General features: G+C 50.5%; 1 protein-coding gene across 1 annotated transcript in view; it reads left to right on the top strand.

Moving 5' to 3' along the window:
* The first annotated feature begins 2,189 nt into the window (after positions 1-2,189).
* The window catches only part of Xkr7 (XK related 7), a 30,014-nt gene continuing 12,529 nt past the window's right edge, over positions 2,190-19,674 (top strand). Inside the window, exon 1 of the mRNA XM_052725913.1 lies at positions 2,190-2,873. Within this exon, the coding sequence (XP_052581873.1) occupies positions 2,290-2,873 (584 nt within the window). The 5' untranslated portion in view covers positions 2,190-2,289. The remainder of the gene's footprint in view (positions 2,874-19,674) is intronic.

Genomic DNA, 19,674 nt, shown 5'->3' on the forward strand with positions numbered 1-19,674 from the left:
ACCACACCCAGTTCTGGACACTAAAAGGTCTCAGGGTAAAGAAAAATGGGTGACTTTCCCAAAGGCTCAGGAAGATCCCAGACAACTCTAAACAGACAAACACGAAGAGGTAAACTGCTGGTGTGTCAATGCAAAGAAGGAAAAGGCCAGGGTGCTATGGCACTCATAGCCAAAGTATTGGGGAGATGTCTCTGAGGGACAGAGAGCAGGCCACCACTGGATGTTCAGCGGGGCTCCTATGGGAAGCATTACCCCTATTTAAATTTCCCATTAATTGTCTGCAGCATAGTCCTAGCAGGAAAGCATGTGATCTTCTCTATATCTGTTATTCTACGAAGCCAAGAAAAACCAAAAGCCACAGACTCATGAAAGGACTGTGGGTCTCGAACCCAGGTTTTCTGGCATCAGAAAACAGACCCTACAGCCTGACTTCTGCTGCTGCAGATTTGATTAAACCCTTTATGGGCTGCATGGAGATTTCCATTTAGCTTGGCCCAAAGGTGGGATCCTATCCAAGGCCCATCCAAGCACCTGTGAAGGCGGTGATACAGACCACTAAGAACTGACAGGGGGGTGGCCGGAGCGGGTCTCACTCTTCTGACCCCACCTAAGGTTCTGTGTATTCGACTGGCTTCTAGGTCTGGGGTTGTAGGAGACAAACAGGCAGAGATGAATCTTCCTAATTCAGACCTTCCAGCCTCCCGTCCATCTAAATGTGGGCTGCTGGCTTGGAATCCAGCCTTGAAAACTCCCTTGGCCCCTAACACTTCCCCTCTGCTTTTAGCTTTAGGCAACAGCTGGTACCCCAACCTCCCAAGCATCACTGAGACCAAAACAGTCCCTGGACACGAAAGGGAAGCCAGGCTTCAGGGCAGCAGATGGCGGCTCCACCCAGCCCAGGGCAGCTGTCTCCTCTCTCTTCCCTGTCACTCTGAGGCAGGGTGGTCCTTCCACCTCGTTTCCTCCCCTCCCCCCTTCATGCCCTTGAGCTTTCAAAGCCTGTTCAAGAGCCACATTTGAATTCGTTTCTAGCACTTACTATGTAATTCTGAGCCACTGAATGAATTTCTTCAACTCTGTTTCCTCATCTATAAAATGGGTGGGTGACTATATAAACCACATAGATTGTGAGACTAAAATGATGAGTGATTCCACATTTCCGAGAATAATGACAAAGAAACAGTTCCAGCGTTTGATAAACAATGTCCTAGGACATCTGACCCAAGCCAAGGTTGGTGGTGGCATGGAAGTGCCCAGGCACATGAGGGACCCCCCACCTCCTCTCACAGACCATGTTTATGTCTCTCTGGTCTCTCCAGTTCCAGGCTGCTGCTTTGTGATCCTTGCTCTACTCTGGGTACCAAGTCTTCTTGCTAAGTCCTGCCCTAGCTACATAAGAATGTCCTCAGCTGACACTCTGCAGTGGGTGCCCTGATTGCCACCTCTGGCTTTTCAGGGTCCTCCTAGCCATCAGAAATCGCCAGTTCTTTCTTTCTTCACCTGTACCCTCATCCGGTCATCCTAGAAAATGTGGCCTTCAGTAGTGGTGGGGTAGCAGTTTGCACTTGCTCTTTCCTCCCCCAGGGGTTCCCTCCCACCCCTATACTCTCTGCCTTCCCTAACCGGGCTAGTGGCCAGATGAACGCGGTTCCTGAAAGAAGGAAGAGGGAGCAAGAAACCGCAACTCAGAACTGCAGTTTCTCAGCTTGAAAAAGACAATGAAAAAAGAGACCTCTCAAGATCAAAGGAGGGGATGGAACAATAAGTGAACACGGGGGAACTAGGAAGTGGCGTTGGAACGGAGTGACTGCTAAAGGGTTACGGCAGGTACCCAAGCAGCTGCTCCCACCCCTTTTTGTTCGCAGACCCTGGCCTTTCACCCTCCTTGGGGCATTGTAAGACCCAAATCACCGGAGGTACCGCAGGAGATCAATGGAAGAGGAGAGGATAGGGCGGGAGCAGTCAAAGAGAAGTAGGGTCCGGGGGGGCGGAGGCCAGAGGCAGAATGCATGTGGTTGGGGCCCACGCCTCCGAGGAAGCCATGCAAGGGTGACCCGGGATGCTCTCCCCGCCCCGGGCCCCCTCCCTTCCCAGGGGGCGGCCCACATCCAGGCCGGAGTCCGGGTGGGGCGGCGCCGGCAAGGATGAATAATTGAGGTAGAGGGGAGGAGGAAGAGGAGCGGCGGAGGAAGAGCGGGAGGCGGGAGCCGCCCGCGCAGGGTCCTCCCCACTCCGCACCCCACCCGCTCCGCCGCCCGGAAGTCGCTCCCCGCCTCCTGCTCCGCCAACATGGCCGCGAAGTCGGATGGAGCGGCGGCCGCGGCCGGCCCGGGGCCCGAGGGGCCGGCGGGAGCAGCCCGGGGCGGGGCAGGAGGGCGCGGGGAGGTAGCGGCGGAGATCGCGGGCCCGGGCCCGGCGGCGGCGGGGGGCCCGGGGCCGCGCTACGAGCTGCGGGACTGCTGCTGGGTGCTGTGCGCGCTGCTCGTGTTCTTCTCCGACGGCGCCACCGACCTGTGGCTGGCGGCCTCCTACTACCTGCAGGGTCAGAACACCTACTTCGGCCTCACCTTGCTCTTCGTGCTTCTGCCCTCGCTGGTGGTGCAGCTTCTCAGCTTCCGCTGGTTCGTCTACGACTACTCGGAGCCCGCGGGGACCCCGGGACCCGCCGTCAGCACCAAGGACAGCGACACCGGCGGAGCCGCCATCAGCACCAAGGACAGCGCTGTCGCCTTCAGGACCAAAGAAGGCAGCCCGGAGCTGGTCCCCCGGCCCGTGCAGTCCTCGGCCAGCACCTACCGCCGCCGCTGCTGCCGCCTCTGCGTCTGGCTGTTGCAGACCCTCGTTCACCTCCTGCAGCTCGGCCAGGTCTGGAGGTAGGAAAAGAGCAGGTGAAGGAAGCTTGAGTCCTGGAGTGGAATGCTGCCCCAGATCTGCTCTGGCCTTTCTAGCCCGCCCTGCTCCTGTCCTGACCCTCACCCCGACCCACTCTGCTTCCTTCGCAGCTCTGCTTCCTTCTCAGTCAGCTCCTCGCCTCTGCCAAACTCTGTTGGACACCAGATCCATAGCTTTGATCTGGCTAATAGGGCAAGAAGGGGCCAGGGACCCTTAGTGATGCGTGAGCAAGGAGGAGTTGGGTGGGGAGCATGGGGACAAGTGTCATGCTTGGAACAGGGCATAGGGATCCTTCCAGTCCTGACCCCTCCTCCATGTCCAGGTACCAAGCCTAGACTTGTGGAAATATTCACAAGTCTTTTCCAGCTCTCAGAGGCACTCAGTTCAGAATTGCAGCCCACCCCCAACAACCTGGGAGAGGCAGAATGTGAGGCAGCTAAATGACTATCCAGTCTAAACTTCCTGGTTTTGTTGAGAAAGGGTGTGGTGAATCCAGTCCATCACTCTTTGGCTCCTACTTCCTAAGGAGTTCCAGAGAGCCCCACCCCACCCCCAACAAAAGGGGCCAAGGAGATTTGGAATCTTGATTCTGACACTAGCAAGCTACTGGATGCCCCTTAGTCCTCAGACCGGAAAACAACGCTGGGGCTCCATTCAAACTGTTCACTTCCAGACTTCTTCCTTTGCCAGCAAGTAGGGTGCCTGCTGGGCTGAGTTAATTGGAGAGGGGGGAAATTCTAGACCACAGCTCCTCTGGAATCAGAATTACTCTAGTTCCTTGGGCTGTTCCCTGCCGTGACAAAATGAATTTGCTTACTGTGTGATCTTAGGCACACCTCCTCCTCCTCCCTCCAGGTCTGTTTCCTCACCTGTGAAGTGAGAGGAAATCTCTACTCTTCCCGTCTCACTGACGACTTACTCTCTACCCTTCTCATCTCACACTGACTTACTCTCTACCCTTCCTGTCATCTCACTGACTTACTGTTACAGTTTTTTAACCTGTTGGGATGACTAGGCAAGAGGAGGTTTGTGTGAGGACTCTGCAGATTGGAACCTATTTGGGGATGTAAGGAATTATCATAACAGATGTGTGGAGAGCATGGGGAAAGTCCCTCTACAGACCTACAGGATGGTTATTTACTCTGTACACTAAATTTACTTTTCACTGTATTCTGCCTGACTCAGAAGATACGGTTGGACTGAGCACTGGCAACTGGACCCCTGGTGTCTGGCCCAACTGCTCACTTGTCCTGCGTCACCCTTGCTATGTTGTCGATCCTCCTCTCCCTGCCTTAGTTTCCCCATCTTCGTCTGACAAGATGATGAGCATATTCTACTTTGCTTGCTCTGGAGTCAGGGAAGGGGGAAACACTATCCGTAGTCTTATTATTATTATTAGCTTGACACACAAAAATATTCATGTCTACATCCAGGAACTAATCTGCATTTATCATTCTGTGCCCAAGTGGACAGATGGTGGGTTATTTTTAGATTCTGAAATGGTAACTTCCTATTCTGGGTAGCCAAAGCTTGGTCCCCCTTTCCCTTCAGCCTAAAGTGGGCCAGCTGCCCCACGACTCACAGGCTACCCTCCTCCTCCCCATTCAGAATCCACTTACATGATGCTAATAGGAATCTTCTTTCTTAAACAGAAACCGAGTTTCCCTCAAATATGGGGGGGGGGAATGACCATAGATGGGCATCTTGGGGGCTGGCTGGAAATGGCTAACATCCACTGGACTCTGTGGTTCTGAGAGTGAAAGAACTCTACCTACTATTTGCACTGTTCTACACTGGAAAGGTGAGAGTTGGGATGAGATGACTAGAGAGGGAACAGTCAGATGAGCGTGGGGAAACCCAGCCTATGGAAGTGGTTTGTGTCCATAGTATATGGTATTTGAAAAACTCAGAATCTCTCCTGGAAAAAAAAAAAGAATTTGGCTGTAGTGGTATCAGGTCTGTAAGCATTTTAGACAGGGTTTGCGTGGCCCTAGTTTGTGAATTCTTCCTCTTGGTTGCATTTCTTTTAACCATTCACTTAGGCACTCAAACCCTAATTTACACTGCCATTGCAATTATTTTATTAAGCACTCACTTTCTGCCAAGCCCACTGGTTGCCTTTTTTACCTTCCTTCTCTCCTGTGTCTTTTCTAATAATTCTGTCATGTGGTTAGTATTATAATTTCCACTTGGCGGATGAGGGAACGGAGGCTGAGAGAGGGGGGCACCCTTGCCCAAGGTCACACAGTGAGCAATTGGAAGCTTTGGAACTCAAGAGTCTGCATCTTCAAAAACCAAGTTCAATTCATCCACCTTGCAATTCTGGCACCAAAGTGTCCCCCAAAGCTTGAAGAATTATGAGTCTGAGATTGTGAGATTGCATGATGACAGAAAGTCCAGCTTCTGGTGCGTGGAGATAAGAATGTGAAAAGAGGGGGAGGCACTGGAACCCTGTGGGTAACGATGAGGAAACTGTGGATTGTGGGAAAATGCTGGATTTGGGGAGGCTGTGTTTTCAGAGGATTTATGTTTTCATATTGGTTTGAAAGTGACCTTGAGTCAGGCTCTTCCATTTCTGAGCCTCAGTTTCCCTGTGTGCGAAATGATATGATTAGATGCAGTGATCCTAAGATATGATATCTTTCTCATGCCCCATGACGATGTGGTACAGTGCCATACGACCACCTGCTGCCCAGAACAGTTTAAGGTCATCAAGGTCAATTTGGGGTCCTCCCCCAATACCCCTTCTATATGTAGGTTACAATTCTGTCTCCTCTGCCTCCTAATACGCCTGCCCTTTAGAGAGGCCCTGAAATGAGTTGGTCACCTGCTGGGTACTTCCCTGCATAGAATAGAAATCACCTAAAGAAAGAAGTGAGGCTGGGGTCTAACAGAGAGCTGGAAAGCAATTACTGACAGCTTGACTGTTCACTAAATTCAGACTCTGCAGTCAATTAGGAGAGATCTCATAGAAATGGCTACTGGGGCTGAGAAGTGCACACCAGGCCACATTAACCAGGCTACAGTTCTGACTCTGGGTCTGTTGCCACTGAATACTCTAGACCCTTGTCCTACAAGCTTTGGATTCTTAAACATCCAGAGAAGGTAGAGAGAAGCCATCCAGTTTGGCATGCCTGGAAATTAAGTGGTGTTGGCACAACGTTTTCCTGCATGAGCTGTCCCTGCAGATGTTTTGAGTGGTGAGGCTGGGATGGCAAGGAGGGAACTGCGTACCTGAGCTCTTCAGATTGAAATCTGGGAGACTGTAGGTTATTCTGTTCCCAATCCCGTACCCTAGTTCTGAAGTTCAATCATAAAGATAATTTCAACTTTTCAGGCCTGTAGAGTGCCTTCAAAGGCCAGGAGGATCACATAGACATGGATGCATGGAGTGTCAGACAAGGGGGTGTCTGACAAATTATGGGAAACAAGTGTCCTAGACACGACAAAGGTACCACCTGGTCCCTCTAATGGTGCCATGAGAAATCATGGATCTAATATTGCCAGGTCTTGATTTCTCAAGGGAAATGGGAATTAGGAAATTGGGAAGTCAACTACTAAGATGATTTTTTTTTAAAGAAAAAAATAGTTTCAGTGAGGGCCAATGAAACGGCTCAGTGGGTAATGGTGCCTGCTACCAAGTCTGTCTGACATTCTGAGTTCACCCTCCAGGACCCCACGGCAGAAAGAGAAACTGACCCCCAAAAGTTGTTCGCTGACCTCTACACCTGTGCAGTGGCACGGGTACAGGTACAGGTACACACACACACACACACACACACAGAGAGAGAGAGAGAGAGAGAGAGAGAGAGAGAGAGAGAGAGAGAGAGAGAGAGAGAGAAATGAAAAAGTGGTATCAGTCAAAAGAAATTTTGGAGTGGGGGGGGGTGTCTTCTTTACATAACCCCAGGCAAACATTTCCCAAGAGATAAAGTCCTTTCACACAGATGTTATTAGTTGAAACGTAAAAGGAGGGAGCTCATAGACACTGCACACCTACCATGTTGCAGCAGGGGCTATGCGGAATGTTCCAGACATCTTGCTTGCATTAAAACCCTCCCTCAGTGGTGACTGATACATTCATTCATCCGACAAGGAAGCAAAACCCAGAGAAGTCAAGGAACTTGGCTGAGGTCACAGGAGTGAGGGGGAGGGAAGGTGCCTACCCCTTTGTCTAGTTCCCAAACCCAGCCCCATCCCTATCATGACACACTGGGTGTTAAGAGAATCATAGGGAAATGCCTTGAGGCAGCAGCAGACTGAGTTCCGGGGAGGAGAGCAAACAGATCCCTTGGTGGGGCATGACTCTGGCCATGGGCTGGACACCAGGCTGTCCTTATCCACCTCCCACCCCAGCCCTCTGAGCGGTTAAGCCACTGAAGGCTGTTAAGCCAATTAAAGTCCCAACTCTGCCTCCTCTGACCCTGTGGGCAGCAAAGCAGTAAGCCATGAATCCCGCTCTCCCTAATCTTGAACTCATGGGCCCCGGCTTTACCCAGATAAGCATGGCTTCCTAAGCCAATTAGTGTGAGGAGAACTGGCATGGGATTCCTCCCAGCTGTCAGAGTCTGAGCACCTTGAGGTGGGGAGGAAGGGAGGTGGCGGTGAGCTTCTAGGTCCCTCTAACAGCTCACCGAGTCCAGCTGTTCTGTTTCTGCCTGTGTGTGCCAGTGAGCCATACACTCCAGAGGGCTTCTGCAGTGAGTCAGTGCTGCTGTGAAATCAGGCTCTGGGTTCCCCTCTGGGAAGCTGGATCATTGGTGTAATGTGAAGAGCATGAACTCTGGATTCAGGGTCTGTCTCCACTCAGATCCTGCATCCACCACCTTGTCGAATCACATAGTCTCCATCCCTTCGAAAGTAGAGACTAACACTGTACCTGTCTGCTTCTTGTGTTGTTTTGTGTCATGTACCGAGGACTTAGCAAGGGCTAGTCCCACTAGTTAAGTATTCAAACCCTGGTAGCAGAGTAGGTGAGATGTCTTGGCAGGTCAAGGCGAAGGCCATAAAGCCTAACAACCTGAATTCAATCCCAGGGACTCACATGGTGGAAGGAGAGGACCCCTGAGTTCCACATGTGAGCTGTGGCACACATATGCCACCCCTACACATATGCACACAGAGTAGATTAATTTAAACATAATTTAAAAACTGGTAGCTGCCGTTAGCACCATTACTGTTCTGTGAGCAGTAGCCAGGGGTGAGGGCAGGGGGCTGTAAGCCACAGTGACATGGCGCTCATGTATTTTATCTGCAGTCACTCATTCAGCAGGTATTTATGGAGCACCTGCTGTATACCTGGAACTGTTAAAAGTGCCAAGGATAAAAGCGTGATTAAGATGGCAGTGTGAATTATAGTGGGTCACATGGTATTAATGCTATGGGAAAAGATGAAGTAGGGGCTGGGGTGGGGGGATGGTTCAGCGGGCGAAAGCCCTTGCTGCACAGTCGTGAGGAGCTGAATTCTGATGCCTAATACTCACATAAAAAGCCATGTGTGCCTGTAACCCAAGTGCTGGGGGTGCAGAGACAGGAGGATGGCTAGGACTTGTTGGCTGATAGTCTTACCCCACAGTCAGTGAAAGACCGTGTTCCAAGGGACTAAGGCGGAGAAGGAAAGAACGGGATACTCGGTACCCTCCTGTGGCCTCTGTGTGTACACCTGTAAAGAACGGGATACTCGGTACCCTCCTGTGGCCTCTGTATGTACACCTGTAAAGAACGGGATACTCGGTACCCTCCTGTGGCCTCTGTGTGTACACCTGTAAAGAACGGGATACTCGGTACCCTCCTGTGGCCTCTGTGTGTACACCTGCATGTGCACCCAGGCACGTACACCACACACACAAAGCTGAACAGGGCAAGGAACTAGTGAGTGGCAGGGCAGGTGATCTGGAGAGGGAAGCCTCACTAAAGAGGTAGCATGTGGGTAGATGGCTGGGCTAGTCAGGGAGAGGTGTGGGAGGGGTCTCAGGAAGGGCAAGGGTGTTGCAGGCAAAGAGAAACAGACCAGCCAGAAGTGCTGAGAGGCAGCATCAGTGAGGGGCAGGTGAAGTGAGACTTGTGGTACAGGGCCTTTAGACTCCAGTGGGGGAGCCCAGAGAGTCTGACCAAAGGAGCTATGGACTCGTTTTTTTTGCAGTATCCACTCTGGCTGCTGAGTGAAGGCTGCTGGGAGGTTGGGGCGAGTCTGGGGACACAGAAGTCTCCATAAGATCTAGGTGAGCAAGGATGGGGCTGAACCAGAGTGGTGGCAGCAGAGGTGGGACTCCACATCAGGCTGGGTCCACAGGATCTCTGTCTTTCTCGGGGCCTTCCTTGGTGTCCTCATTCATGGGGAAAATGTCCACAGCCCATTAGCCAGAACCCGCTATATCCCTGCATCTGCCACTTCATGTGACTTTGGGTAAAGCCATAACTTACCTGTGTCTTGGTAACAATAATTCCATCATTTGGCTTGGGGTGTGATAAGCTAAATAATATATGTATCATGTTTAGCACCTCTTGCCTGGAACACAGCAGCACTCGATTGTAATAATCAGCCCTGGCTACTTTCATAAATACCTGTGACAGTGGTCGCAAGTTAGGGTCTGTAGTCTTTCCAGACTGTGTCACAGTCCTCTCACTGTTGGTTCAGCCTTGGTACCCATTTTTCTTGTGTTGGTTATAAGTCTAGCATTTTGAATCATCACACCCACATCTGAAACATGTTTACGACTGCTTGGACTTGGCTGCAGCCCTTCACAAATGTTCCTCCCTGTGCTAAACTGGCAGGGTTGCTCCAGTGTGGTCTCCCCGCCCACCTCCAGGGAGACCCTGGCCAGTGGCTCCCTCTGCACTCCACCCTTCCTTCCTCCTGCCGTCAGGGCGGCAACAGTGCACCAGAGCCTCTCCTAACAGACACGGAGGAGGCGGAGGCGGCAGTTAGGCCCTGTCCTCTGTTTGATCTATAAAGACCACACAGGCGAGAAACCCTGGGGAGCCAGGGAGGGCGGGCTGCAAGGAAATGGCTTTGAACCCCAGCAGCTGGGGCAAACGTCCCTGGGGAGAGGAGGAGGCAGTTTGAGATCTACTCCATTCACCACCCTGTCTTTGTGAAGGTGTCCAAATTCTTGTCCCGGGAAATGCTATCAGCTTCCTCCACCGTGTCCCTCCCACCTCACCCCACCCCCACCCGACTCTCTCCACAGCCAAAGGCAGTTGGGGATCCTGGATCTGATATTCAGGCGCCCCAAGATGTTCCCGGCTCCCCTCTTCCCCATCCTGCATCAGAGGTCTTGGCTTCACCCTCTGTCTCCAGGCCCCAGCAGCAAGCCACTGGTCCCTGATACCCAGGGGCTGTTTTCTCAAGCAGCATCCTTTCTCACTCCCCACCAGGGAACTTCTATACACCCTTTGTACTGACTGATTTTATGTCAACCTGACACAAGCTAGAGTCATCAGAGAGGAAGGAGCCTCCGTTGAGAAAATGCCTCCATGAGATCCAGCTGTAAGGCATTTTCTTAATAATGATCAGTGGGGGAGGGTCCACTCCATGGTGGGTGGTGCCACTCCAGGGCTGGTGGTCCTTGGTTCTATAAGAAAGCAGGGTGAGCAAGCCATGGGAAGCAAGCCAGTAAGCAGCGCTCCTCTATGGCCTCTGCATCAGCTCCTGCGTTTAGGATCCTGTTCTGCTTGAGTTACTGTCCTGACTTCCTTTGGAGATGAACAGCAATGTGGAAGTGTAAGCCAAATAAACCCTTTCCTCTCCAACTTGCTTTTGGTCGTGGTGTTCCATCACAGCAATAGTAACCCTAAGACACCCTTCAAGACCACACTCCGTGTTGTCTCTTTCTCAAAGCTTTTCCCAAACAAACTCAAAACTACCCTCCGCCCCTCACACCATCTTCCACTTCTTCAACCAAGCAAAGGTCATCTTAATAACCTGAAGTGGAAATTGCTTGGCAGTTTTGTTTATGGAAGAGTTATGTACTCCAGCCTCACCCACAATTGTCTCGTTGGGAAGAGGTGTGATTAAGGGAGATTTCCACTTGCTGATTAGATTTTGGGTTTTCTTATGTTTTGAGACAGAGTCTTTTGTGTCCTAGACTGGCCTTGATGGCCACTAAGTGGCCCCAGGTGACCTTGAACTTCTGATCTCTTCAAGATCTAGGTTTTTAGGGCATGCACCACCACACTCTGATTTATGTGGTGCTGGGAATCAAACTCAGGACTCAGTCCATGCTAGGCAAGCACTCCATGGCCTGAGCTATATCTCCAGCCCACAGTTAGATATTTCTTGTATTGTTTGAAGATTTTACTTCTGATTTTTAGTTCACTAGGACACAAATGTATACATTCATGTCTGTTGTAAAAATCAGCTCTTTTGATGGGTGTGGTAGCACCTGCCTCTGTAATTCCAACACTTGGGAGACAAGTAGATCTCTGAGAGTTCAAGGCCAGACTGGTTTATGTAGCGAGTCAGTTAGGGCTACATAGCGAGACCCTGTCTCAAAAAATAAAGAATATTACTCAAAATTGGAGTTATTGTTTATTAAGACTCAGATTATACCATCGCATCTGTGACAGACAGGATGAAGCACAAGGACCCACGGAAACAAAACCCTCTCCTGCCACCGCCATAGTTTTCAATGAGACACTTGACTTCTCTGAACCTCGGTTTTCTTCTCATCTGTGAGGAAGGGATACTAATTCCTGTGTGAATGGCCACTGTGCTGGCATGGTGAGAGAATGCATAGACCACGTTTTATACATTTTTAAGCATTTTTCAGCCCATGATAGTGTTCAGTGTTAACTAGCATTATTGACTCATTTTATAGATGTGAAACTGAGTTACAGAGAGGACTAGCCTCCCAGGTGGCAGCAAAGCCAGGGGTGAAAGCCATGATGGTCAAGCCTACCCTCCCCCCAACTGCGTGTGAGTTCTAAGCCATCCCTTCCTTCTGCTGGCTAAGTGTATGCTTTTTTAAAAAGATTTTTAAAAGTTATATGTATACATGTGCATGTGTGGGTGTGTGATTCTGAGTGCAGTTGCCCTCCGAAGCTAGCAGAGGTCAACTGATCCTGGCTTAAGTTACAGGCAGCTGTGAGCTGCTTGCTTTGGGTGTTGGGAACTGGACTCAGGTCCTCTGCAAGAGCAGCAAGTGCTTTTAACTGCTGAGCCGTCTTTCCAGTGTTGATTTTATATATATATATATATTTAAATCTTTTGTGTGCACATATGTGAGTGTGTGTTTGTGCCTTCATATGTCAGTGCAAGAGTGGACACGCTCTGGGCATGTGTAGAGGTCAGAGGACAACCTTGGATGGTCAGTCCTAGCCTTACACCTTAAGACAGGGTTTCTTGTTGCTTTGCAATTGTGTACACCAGGCTAGCCAGCCCACCACTTTCTGGGGACTCTCCTGTTTCTGTTTCCCATCTCACCATAGGAGTGCTGGGATTACAGGCCCACACACTCCTGCACTGCCCTCACCACACACACATATACATACTTTACGTGGGTTCTGGGGATTCAAATGCTAGTCTCCACACTTACACAAGTGCTTTACCCATTGACCCATCCCCCAGCCGAGTTGAGTGTGTTCTTGTAGACCGATCAATCGGGTATTATTTTGGGAACGGGAAGAAACAAATCAGAAAAGCATCTAAAATGTTTTATTTTAATGTAAAATAAAGTACCTGCTGTTAACATTCTGGGCTCTTTCTCTGCTGTCCCCTGGGCTCATCACTCACTCCTGTCAGCCCATCTGGCTGGTTTTCCCACGGATCACAAGCCAGGGGAGGTCTGGCCTTGTCCTTGTTACCTCTGCTGGCCTTGCATCCAGCCAGCTCCTGGATGAGAAGCCCGCTGGAACAGGTTTTGGCTTCTGTGGCTGTGGTATCAGAACTAAGGCGGTGTAAAAACCTGCAGCTTGGGCACAGCAGTGAGGTTGCTGGAACTCCAGTCTCAGCCTTCTGCCGCCCGTGGGCTGAGGGTAAGACTAAACGTAAGAACCCTGAGTCCAGTTCCCCAGAGGAAAAAGGCATAGCTGACTTGGGAAACAGAAGAAGTAAGATTCCTTGTGTGAAGTGGGTGCTTAGTAATGTTAACGTGAATTGAAAAGGATCTCTCAGATCAGAGTCCTGGGCAAGTCATTTCCTCTGTCTGTAAAGTTTATACGGGGCCTTGAGAACTTTGGCCTGAGTTTTCCCAGGGCTCAGGAAAGAAAACAAAGCAGCAGAGAGCACTCTGGTTCTGGGCAGGTCAGGATCCTGTCACCTTGCAGCTGTGTGATCCCAGTCAGAATGGCCTCATCAGCCCGAGCTTGTCTATAAAGTGGAAGAGATGATGGTTCAGCCTCTGGGTTCTTCCAGAGATGCCAGCACTTGTCACAGGGTGCATCCTCTGAAAACACGGAGTTCACTGCCCTTGTGGTCTGAGTTGCAGCCCATCCTATAGCTTAGCAACAAAAGAGGAGGGGCTGGAGCCCTTGGGGTCCTAATTCTCAATAACCCTCACCTACTGAGCCCCACCAAGGAAGGATCCTTGTTCTGTGGCCCCAAGGTAGTGTGCACACAGATGATCCAAGGTTAAACTGAGGTGGGGTCTTTTGTATAATAGTGAGAAGACCTCGGTGCTCTTGCAAGGGCACAAGCGCCCACCCGCCCAGGGTGTGGAGGAGGTGCCTAACTGGCAGAGATGCTGTAAGCAGGAACTTTACTTCAGTTTAAAGGACAAACTGGATGACTGCAACGCCCCTTATGGTTTGAACCCACGGCCCTGACTTGGGGTCTTACCATACCGAGTCCCATGCTGCTGGACTGCTAGGCTGCAGGCCGCAAACCAGTGACATCCGAGGAGACCCAGCCCGGGATGTGTTCATTCCGCATAATGTTATCTCACCTTCTTTCCATTGCTTTCATTTTGTGTACTTACGTTTTAAATGTACTTCACCTGTTACTTTTTACAGTGCTGGGGTCAAATCCAGCACCTCACACATGCTAGGTAAGTGCTCTACCCCTGAGCTAGATCCCTGGCATCACCTACTTTTTAAACAGTGTTTTAGTTTTTAGTATGCAAAATTTTAAACATATACAAAAGCAGAGTGACTAGGCGGACGAACCTCACATTGTATCATTAATGTCACTGACTGCTGGCCAACCTGGTTTTGTAGAGCTCAGGGCTGTCTGCCGACTCTGTGGGGTCAACAGTGTTCTGTGTCTTCGGTATCTAATGTGGTAGCCTCCAGCCACCAACAGCTATTGAGCCCTTGGAATGGGAGCAGAGGGATGGATGAAACACATTTTTAAGTGAATTAAATGTCGCAAAGTTTATTTTTGTTGTATGTGCACGAGGGTTTTTCATGTAGGTGTGTGTGTACCATGCGCAGGTATGTGCAGGTGTGTGTGTAGGTCAGAGGATATTCTCCAGGGTCATTTCTCCTTTTGTTTGAGACAGGAGTCTCTCATTGGCCTGGAGCTTCACCAAGAAGGCTAGACTAGCAGGCCAGTTAACTTCCAGGGATCAGCCTGTCTTAGGCTCCCAGTTTGCCATCACTGGGATTGCAGGTGTGGACTGCCATGCCTGGGTTTTTAAGTTTCATTTTTATGTATGAAAGTGTTCTGCCTGCGTGTATGTGTGTGCACCATGTCTGTGCCTGGTGCCTGCAGAGGTCAGAATAGGGCATTGGATCCCCTGGAACTGGAGTTCCAGATGGTTGTGAGCCACCATGTGGTTGCTGGGAACCAAAGTCAGGTCCTCTGGAAGAGCAGCCAGCGCTCTAAACCACCGAGCATATAATGCATATTAACCCAGGAAGGCTTTCTTTTAAAATCATGTGATATTTCTTTATTTAGTTGCCGTAATTTCCAGTCCGGGACTTTCCTTTTTCCATTGATATCCTAATTGCCGGCTGGGCTTGAGAAATGCGTAAGAGAAAACATTGAATTCCATATTCTGTCAATGAATTCCATATTCTCCCAGGACATAGATGGTTAGAGCTGAGGCATGGCTGCCACTTCAGATGGGGCATGCCTCTGTAGCTTCCCAGAACCCCAGAAAATGAAATCAGCTCAGTCCTCAGAGCACTCTACTTCTGAAATCTCTGTCAAACCACAAACAACCAGATGTGATTCTTCATCTCTGCGTTAGTTTCCTGGTACCTTCAAATGTCACCAGGATATTAGAATCAAGGCCTTTCCCACTGTCTCCTGACAGCCTAGCTCCACCCAGAGACAGAGGGGAAGAGAAAGAGCCAAAAAAGGACCTTCAGAGAACACGGAGCTGAGTTTTAGTCTCTCCTGCACATCACCAACCCATGACATAGATGGCAAAGTTGAGGTCCAGAGAAAGGAGGCATGTGAGAGACCAGAACCTGATCCCAAATACTTTGCTTCAGAGCAGCTGTCTGTTTTTCTACTCATAGGCAAGAATACGGGCCCTGGCTGGGAGCTGATGAGAGAGGGCGGGATGGGAGAAAGTCACAGGTTTTTAGCTAGGGCCTAAAGTCAGTGGCCGGAAGTATTTGGCCTGATGCCAGCAAGGAAGAGGGGATGTGACTCTGCAGGGGCTGTGAAGGAGGAGGGAGACAGCCTGGCTCCCTGCACCACGTGCAATGGGAGCCAAACGTGTAAAATCACATTCTTTACTGACATTTAGGATTCTTTTGGCTGCCAACCCCAGGAAGGGCCTATTTTCGCATCCTTGCAGGAACGCTCAGAATTGAGGGGTAAACCAATGGGAAGAGCTGTTGAAGCCCCCCTTCCTGGGCGGCACCGCAGAAGCCACAGGTGGAGGCCGGGTTCCTTGGCTAGCTTGACCCACGCCCTCCCTGCTGGAACGAGGGACAGCAAGCACCCCGTCTTGAGACACACCTGCAGTGCTTTCCATCTGTTGGACCTTGGGCCCAGTCTCTCCTCCTTTTTTCCTTTTTTGATAAAAGGCCATCCTTTACTCTCACCTGTCAAGAAGCCTACCCTCCACTCTCGTCCCCTTGTAGTGAGTTCACCACAGCTAAGTGTCACCTCTAAAACTACTGCCCCACTGAAAACCTTCCTGGGTCACGTGGTAAAGACCACCTCACACACAGCGCACCTCGTCTCTTCCTTTCTCCCCCTCACTAACCTCAGGACCTTTGCTCAAGCTGTTTCCTCTCCCAGACTCTCCCTCCTCTTCTCTTTTCACCTGCTTAGCTCATGTGCCTGCTTCGGACTGATCAGCAAGCACGACTTCCAGAAAATTTCCTGACTGCTAACCCTTCTCCAGTCCCACTGGTTTCCTCTATGCTGAGCTGACCTTGTTTGAGACATGACTGGAGCCTGTGGAACATGTTCTTCTCCTGTTTGCATGCAGATTTCATCGATGTCCAGATGTCCATTATTTAAAAGAGTCCCTAGCACACGGGTTGGATCTCCTCTTGCCCACCCCTGTGTCTACCATAGTTCTTGGCACATAATAGGTTCTCCAGAAGGATTTGGGAAATAAATGTCAAGTGCGACTGAGAAGAGAGTTCAATGACAGGGCACATGCTTAGCACGTACAGGGTCCTGGGATCAATCCCCAGTCCCCCATCCCCTCATACACACACACACACACACACACACACACACACACACACACACACACACATACACACACACACACACACACACACACACACACACACACACACACCACAATCAGTTCCCAGTCATCGCCCCTCCTCTCTCTCTCTCTCTCTCTCTCTCTCTCTCTCTCTCTCTCTCTCTCTCACACACACACACACACACACACACACACCCCACATCAAATGAATGGATTCCTATCCACAGACGTCATAGGTCGCAGTGAAGATTTTAGCAGGGTACAAAACAGAATGTATTGAATGAACGGCAGTTACTTTTGGCAGGAGGTAGAGACACCTCACCCCACAAAGAGAAACTCACCTAGCCAGGTCTCCTCTGGCCCTCTGTTCTCAGGGACAGCCAGCCTAGAAGCAGTCTCAGCCTTGCCAGAAACTACCAACCCTCCTTCGGTTAGTAATTTTGACTTTTGGCTTTGTTTAGTGACAGAGTCTCACTATGAAGTACAGACTAATTGGAAGTTACTATGTAGCACAGGCTGGCCTTGGACTCACAGAAATCCTTCTGCCTCAGCTTCCTTGTTTTGTATTTTGAGATGGGGTCTCACTATACAGTCTGGGCTGGCCTCAGACCAGCAATTCTCCTGCTTCAGCTTCCCAAGCACAGGATTACAGGCGAATATCATCATACCTGGCTAGAAAATACCAGGCCTCCTTTCTGATAAGGCTCTGAGTGGACAACCTCTTCAAGAAGCCTTCTTTAAGTGTCTTACACCATATTACCACTTTCCAGTTTCCTAATTGTGCTGGGAGGTTGCTGCTTAATGTGAATTGATATCATTCTCGATAAGCCCTGCACACTGTCCTTTGTCGTCCTACAAGATGGTAAAGGGCTTGGAGGATGGGAGTCCTGCTGTCTCCCCAGCCCCACCCTCAGCCTGCAGGTGTCACAGGGTGGGGTCCATCTTGGAGACAGAGGTCTTTAGCAGGCTGCTTCCTGGATGGAACAGGCAGAGCGGGGGAGCCTCTGGAAGCTGCTGTGGTTTTGGCCCAGAGCCCTGAGGGGGAGTGGGGAGGGGCGAGAACACACGCTCAGAAACTCGGAGACCGACAGATGGAGGAGCTGAGGATGTGAGAGACACAGACAGACAGAAAGGAACCCAGAGTCAGGAAGAAGAGAATCAAGCAGAGGAGGATGGCTGGAAAGCGGGCAGTCATGCCGAGCCACGAGCTGAGCAGCAGGCCAGCAGATGGACCAGCCAGTGACGGACTGGGAGCCCCAGGCAGACAGACCCACAAGGAGAAAGCATAGCTTGTGTCCACAGGGCAGACAGTCAGATGACTGGACGACAGAATGATGTGTCGTTCACGGGGTAGACAGGTGGGCTGGCTTGGAGTCCCTGCAAAAGACTCATAGATTGACCGATCATGGTAAAGGAATGGATAGAGAAGACTGCCATTCAAGGGACAGACACTGACCTGGGGTCTGAGGCCAGGTTTGCCTGTCTCAATGTCTAAAACCAATGACAGACACATCACCTCATGCTAGAGACTTTGGGGTGGCTCAGCAACAAGAGAGAGATGGGGAAAGCCCAGATGTTTCTCAGAAACATTGAGCCCCACCCCTCACATTCCCCCCTCCTTCTGTCCATTAAAGCAAATCCCTTGGGCTCTGAAAGATGCTGGGTCACAGGGGTGACCTGGTAGGGGAAGAAGAGTGAGTTCTCTGCATTTATTGACCCTGCTGCCTGCCCATGGGGGTTATCGAGTCCTGAATTAGCTGTCGATTTTGGGTAGGTGGATTCAAACACTAACTGTTGGCTTCTCTACTTCTTAGACCAGGCATTTTTGCTCCCAGCCCACCTGTTTATGCTTATTGGTTCTTCAGATTGCTCTTCTAGGGCATGCTTCGCCTCTTCTTAGCATGAGACAGTGAGTTGGAGGCTGGCGAGGTGGCTCAGAAGGCAAAGGCCCTTATCACCAGGCCTGACCACTTGATTTGGGTCTCATGGGAGGAGAGAGCTGACTCCTGGAGGATGTCCCCTGACCTCCACACATGGCACAACATACCTATACACGTGTACACACACACACACACACACACACACACACACACACACACCAATGAATCTTTTGTTTGTTTTAAAGACAAGAAGTCAGAAACGAAGCAACAGGGTTCACGTCTGTAATCCTAACTCTTGGGAGGACAAATCTCGTGAGTTTGAGGCCATCCTGGAGTATTTAGCAAATACCAGGCCAAATATATATGTCTTGCAAGACTCTATCTCAAAAAACCAGACCAAGACTGGGAACCAGAAAGTTTGGTCCCAATAGATGTCTCCATACCCTATAAAATAAGAACACAGCCGGGCGGTGGTGGCGCACGCCTTTAATCCCAGCACTCGGGAGGCAGAGCCAGGCGGATCTCTGTGAGTTCGAGGCCAGCCTGGGCTACCAAGTGAGTTCCAGGAAAGGCGCAAAGCTACACAGAGAAACCCTGTCTCGGAAAAAAAAAAAAAAAAAAAAAAGAAAGAAAGAAAAAAAAAATAAGAACACAACCTACAGTGGCCTGTAGGTTAAGAGCTCGCACTGACGTCTGAGAATCATAGAGGAAAGTAGCCTAACCAGCCTAGAGGGGCACCAGGGAAGACTTCCTGGAGGAAGAACAACAGAATGGATAGGGAGTGGGGTTCTGGGAAGTGTTCTGACTTTGTGCTGACTGAGACAGAGGCCCAGGGCCTGCTGAGACCTGAAAGGAGACACATTCGAGACTCAACTCTGGTGACCAATACAAGCAAGGTCCCTGCCTCATGAGCCCCAGTGACAGAATGGAAAGAAAACGTCTAGGGCCTGGGGATGGAGCTCAGTTGGCAGAGTGCTTGCACAGCATGCACAAAGCCCTGGGATTGATCCCAGTGCTTCATAAACAGGATGTGGTGTCTCACACCGGCAATCCCAGCACTCAGGAGATAAGGCTGGAGGATCAGAAGTAAGGCAGGCGTGTGATGGACTAGAAGGATCCTTGGAAATGAGAAGCAGCAATGTGGGACGGGTGGCCTCCTCAAAGAAAGTGTCAGGAGAGCTGATGAGGAGCCAGCCAGAGCAGGATCTGGGGAAGAGTGTTCCAGGCTGAGCGAGCGTGCAGCAAGTGAGAAAGTCCTGAGGCTGGAGCAAGTCTGGCAGGGAACTTCCGATGCAGCTGGGGTGTGGGGAACAGACAGTGGTTGGAGATACAGTGAGAGA

This window comes from Peromyscus californicus, unplaced genomic scaffold (genome assembly GCF_007827085.1).
Source record: "Peromyscus californicus insignis strain IS unplaced genomic scaffold, ASM782708v3 Scaffold_7__1_contigs__length_154581171, whole genome shotgun sequence".
In the NCBI taxonomy this organism is placed as follows: Eukaryota; Metazoa; Chordata; class Mammalia; order Rodentia; family Cricetidae; genus Peromyscus; species Peromyscus californicus.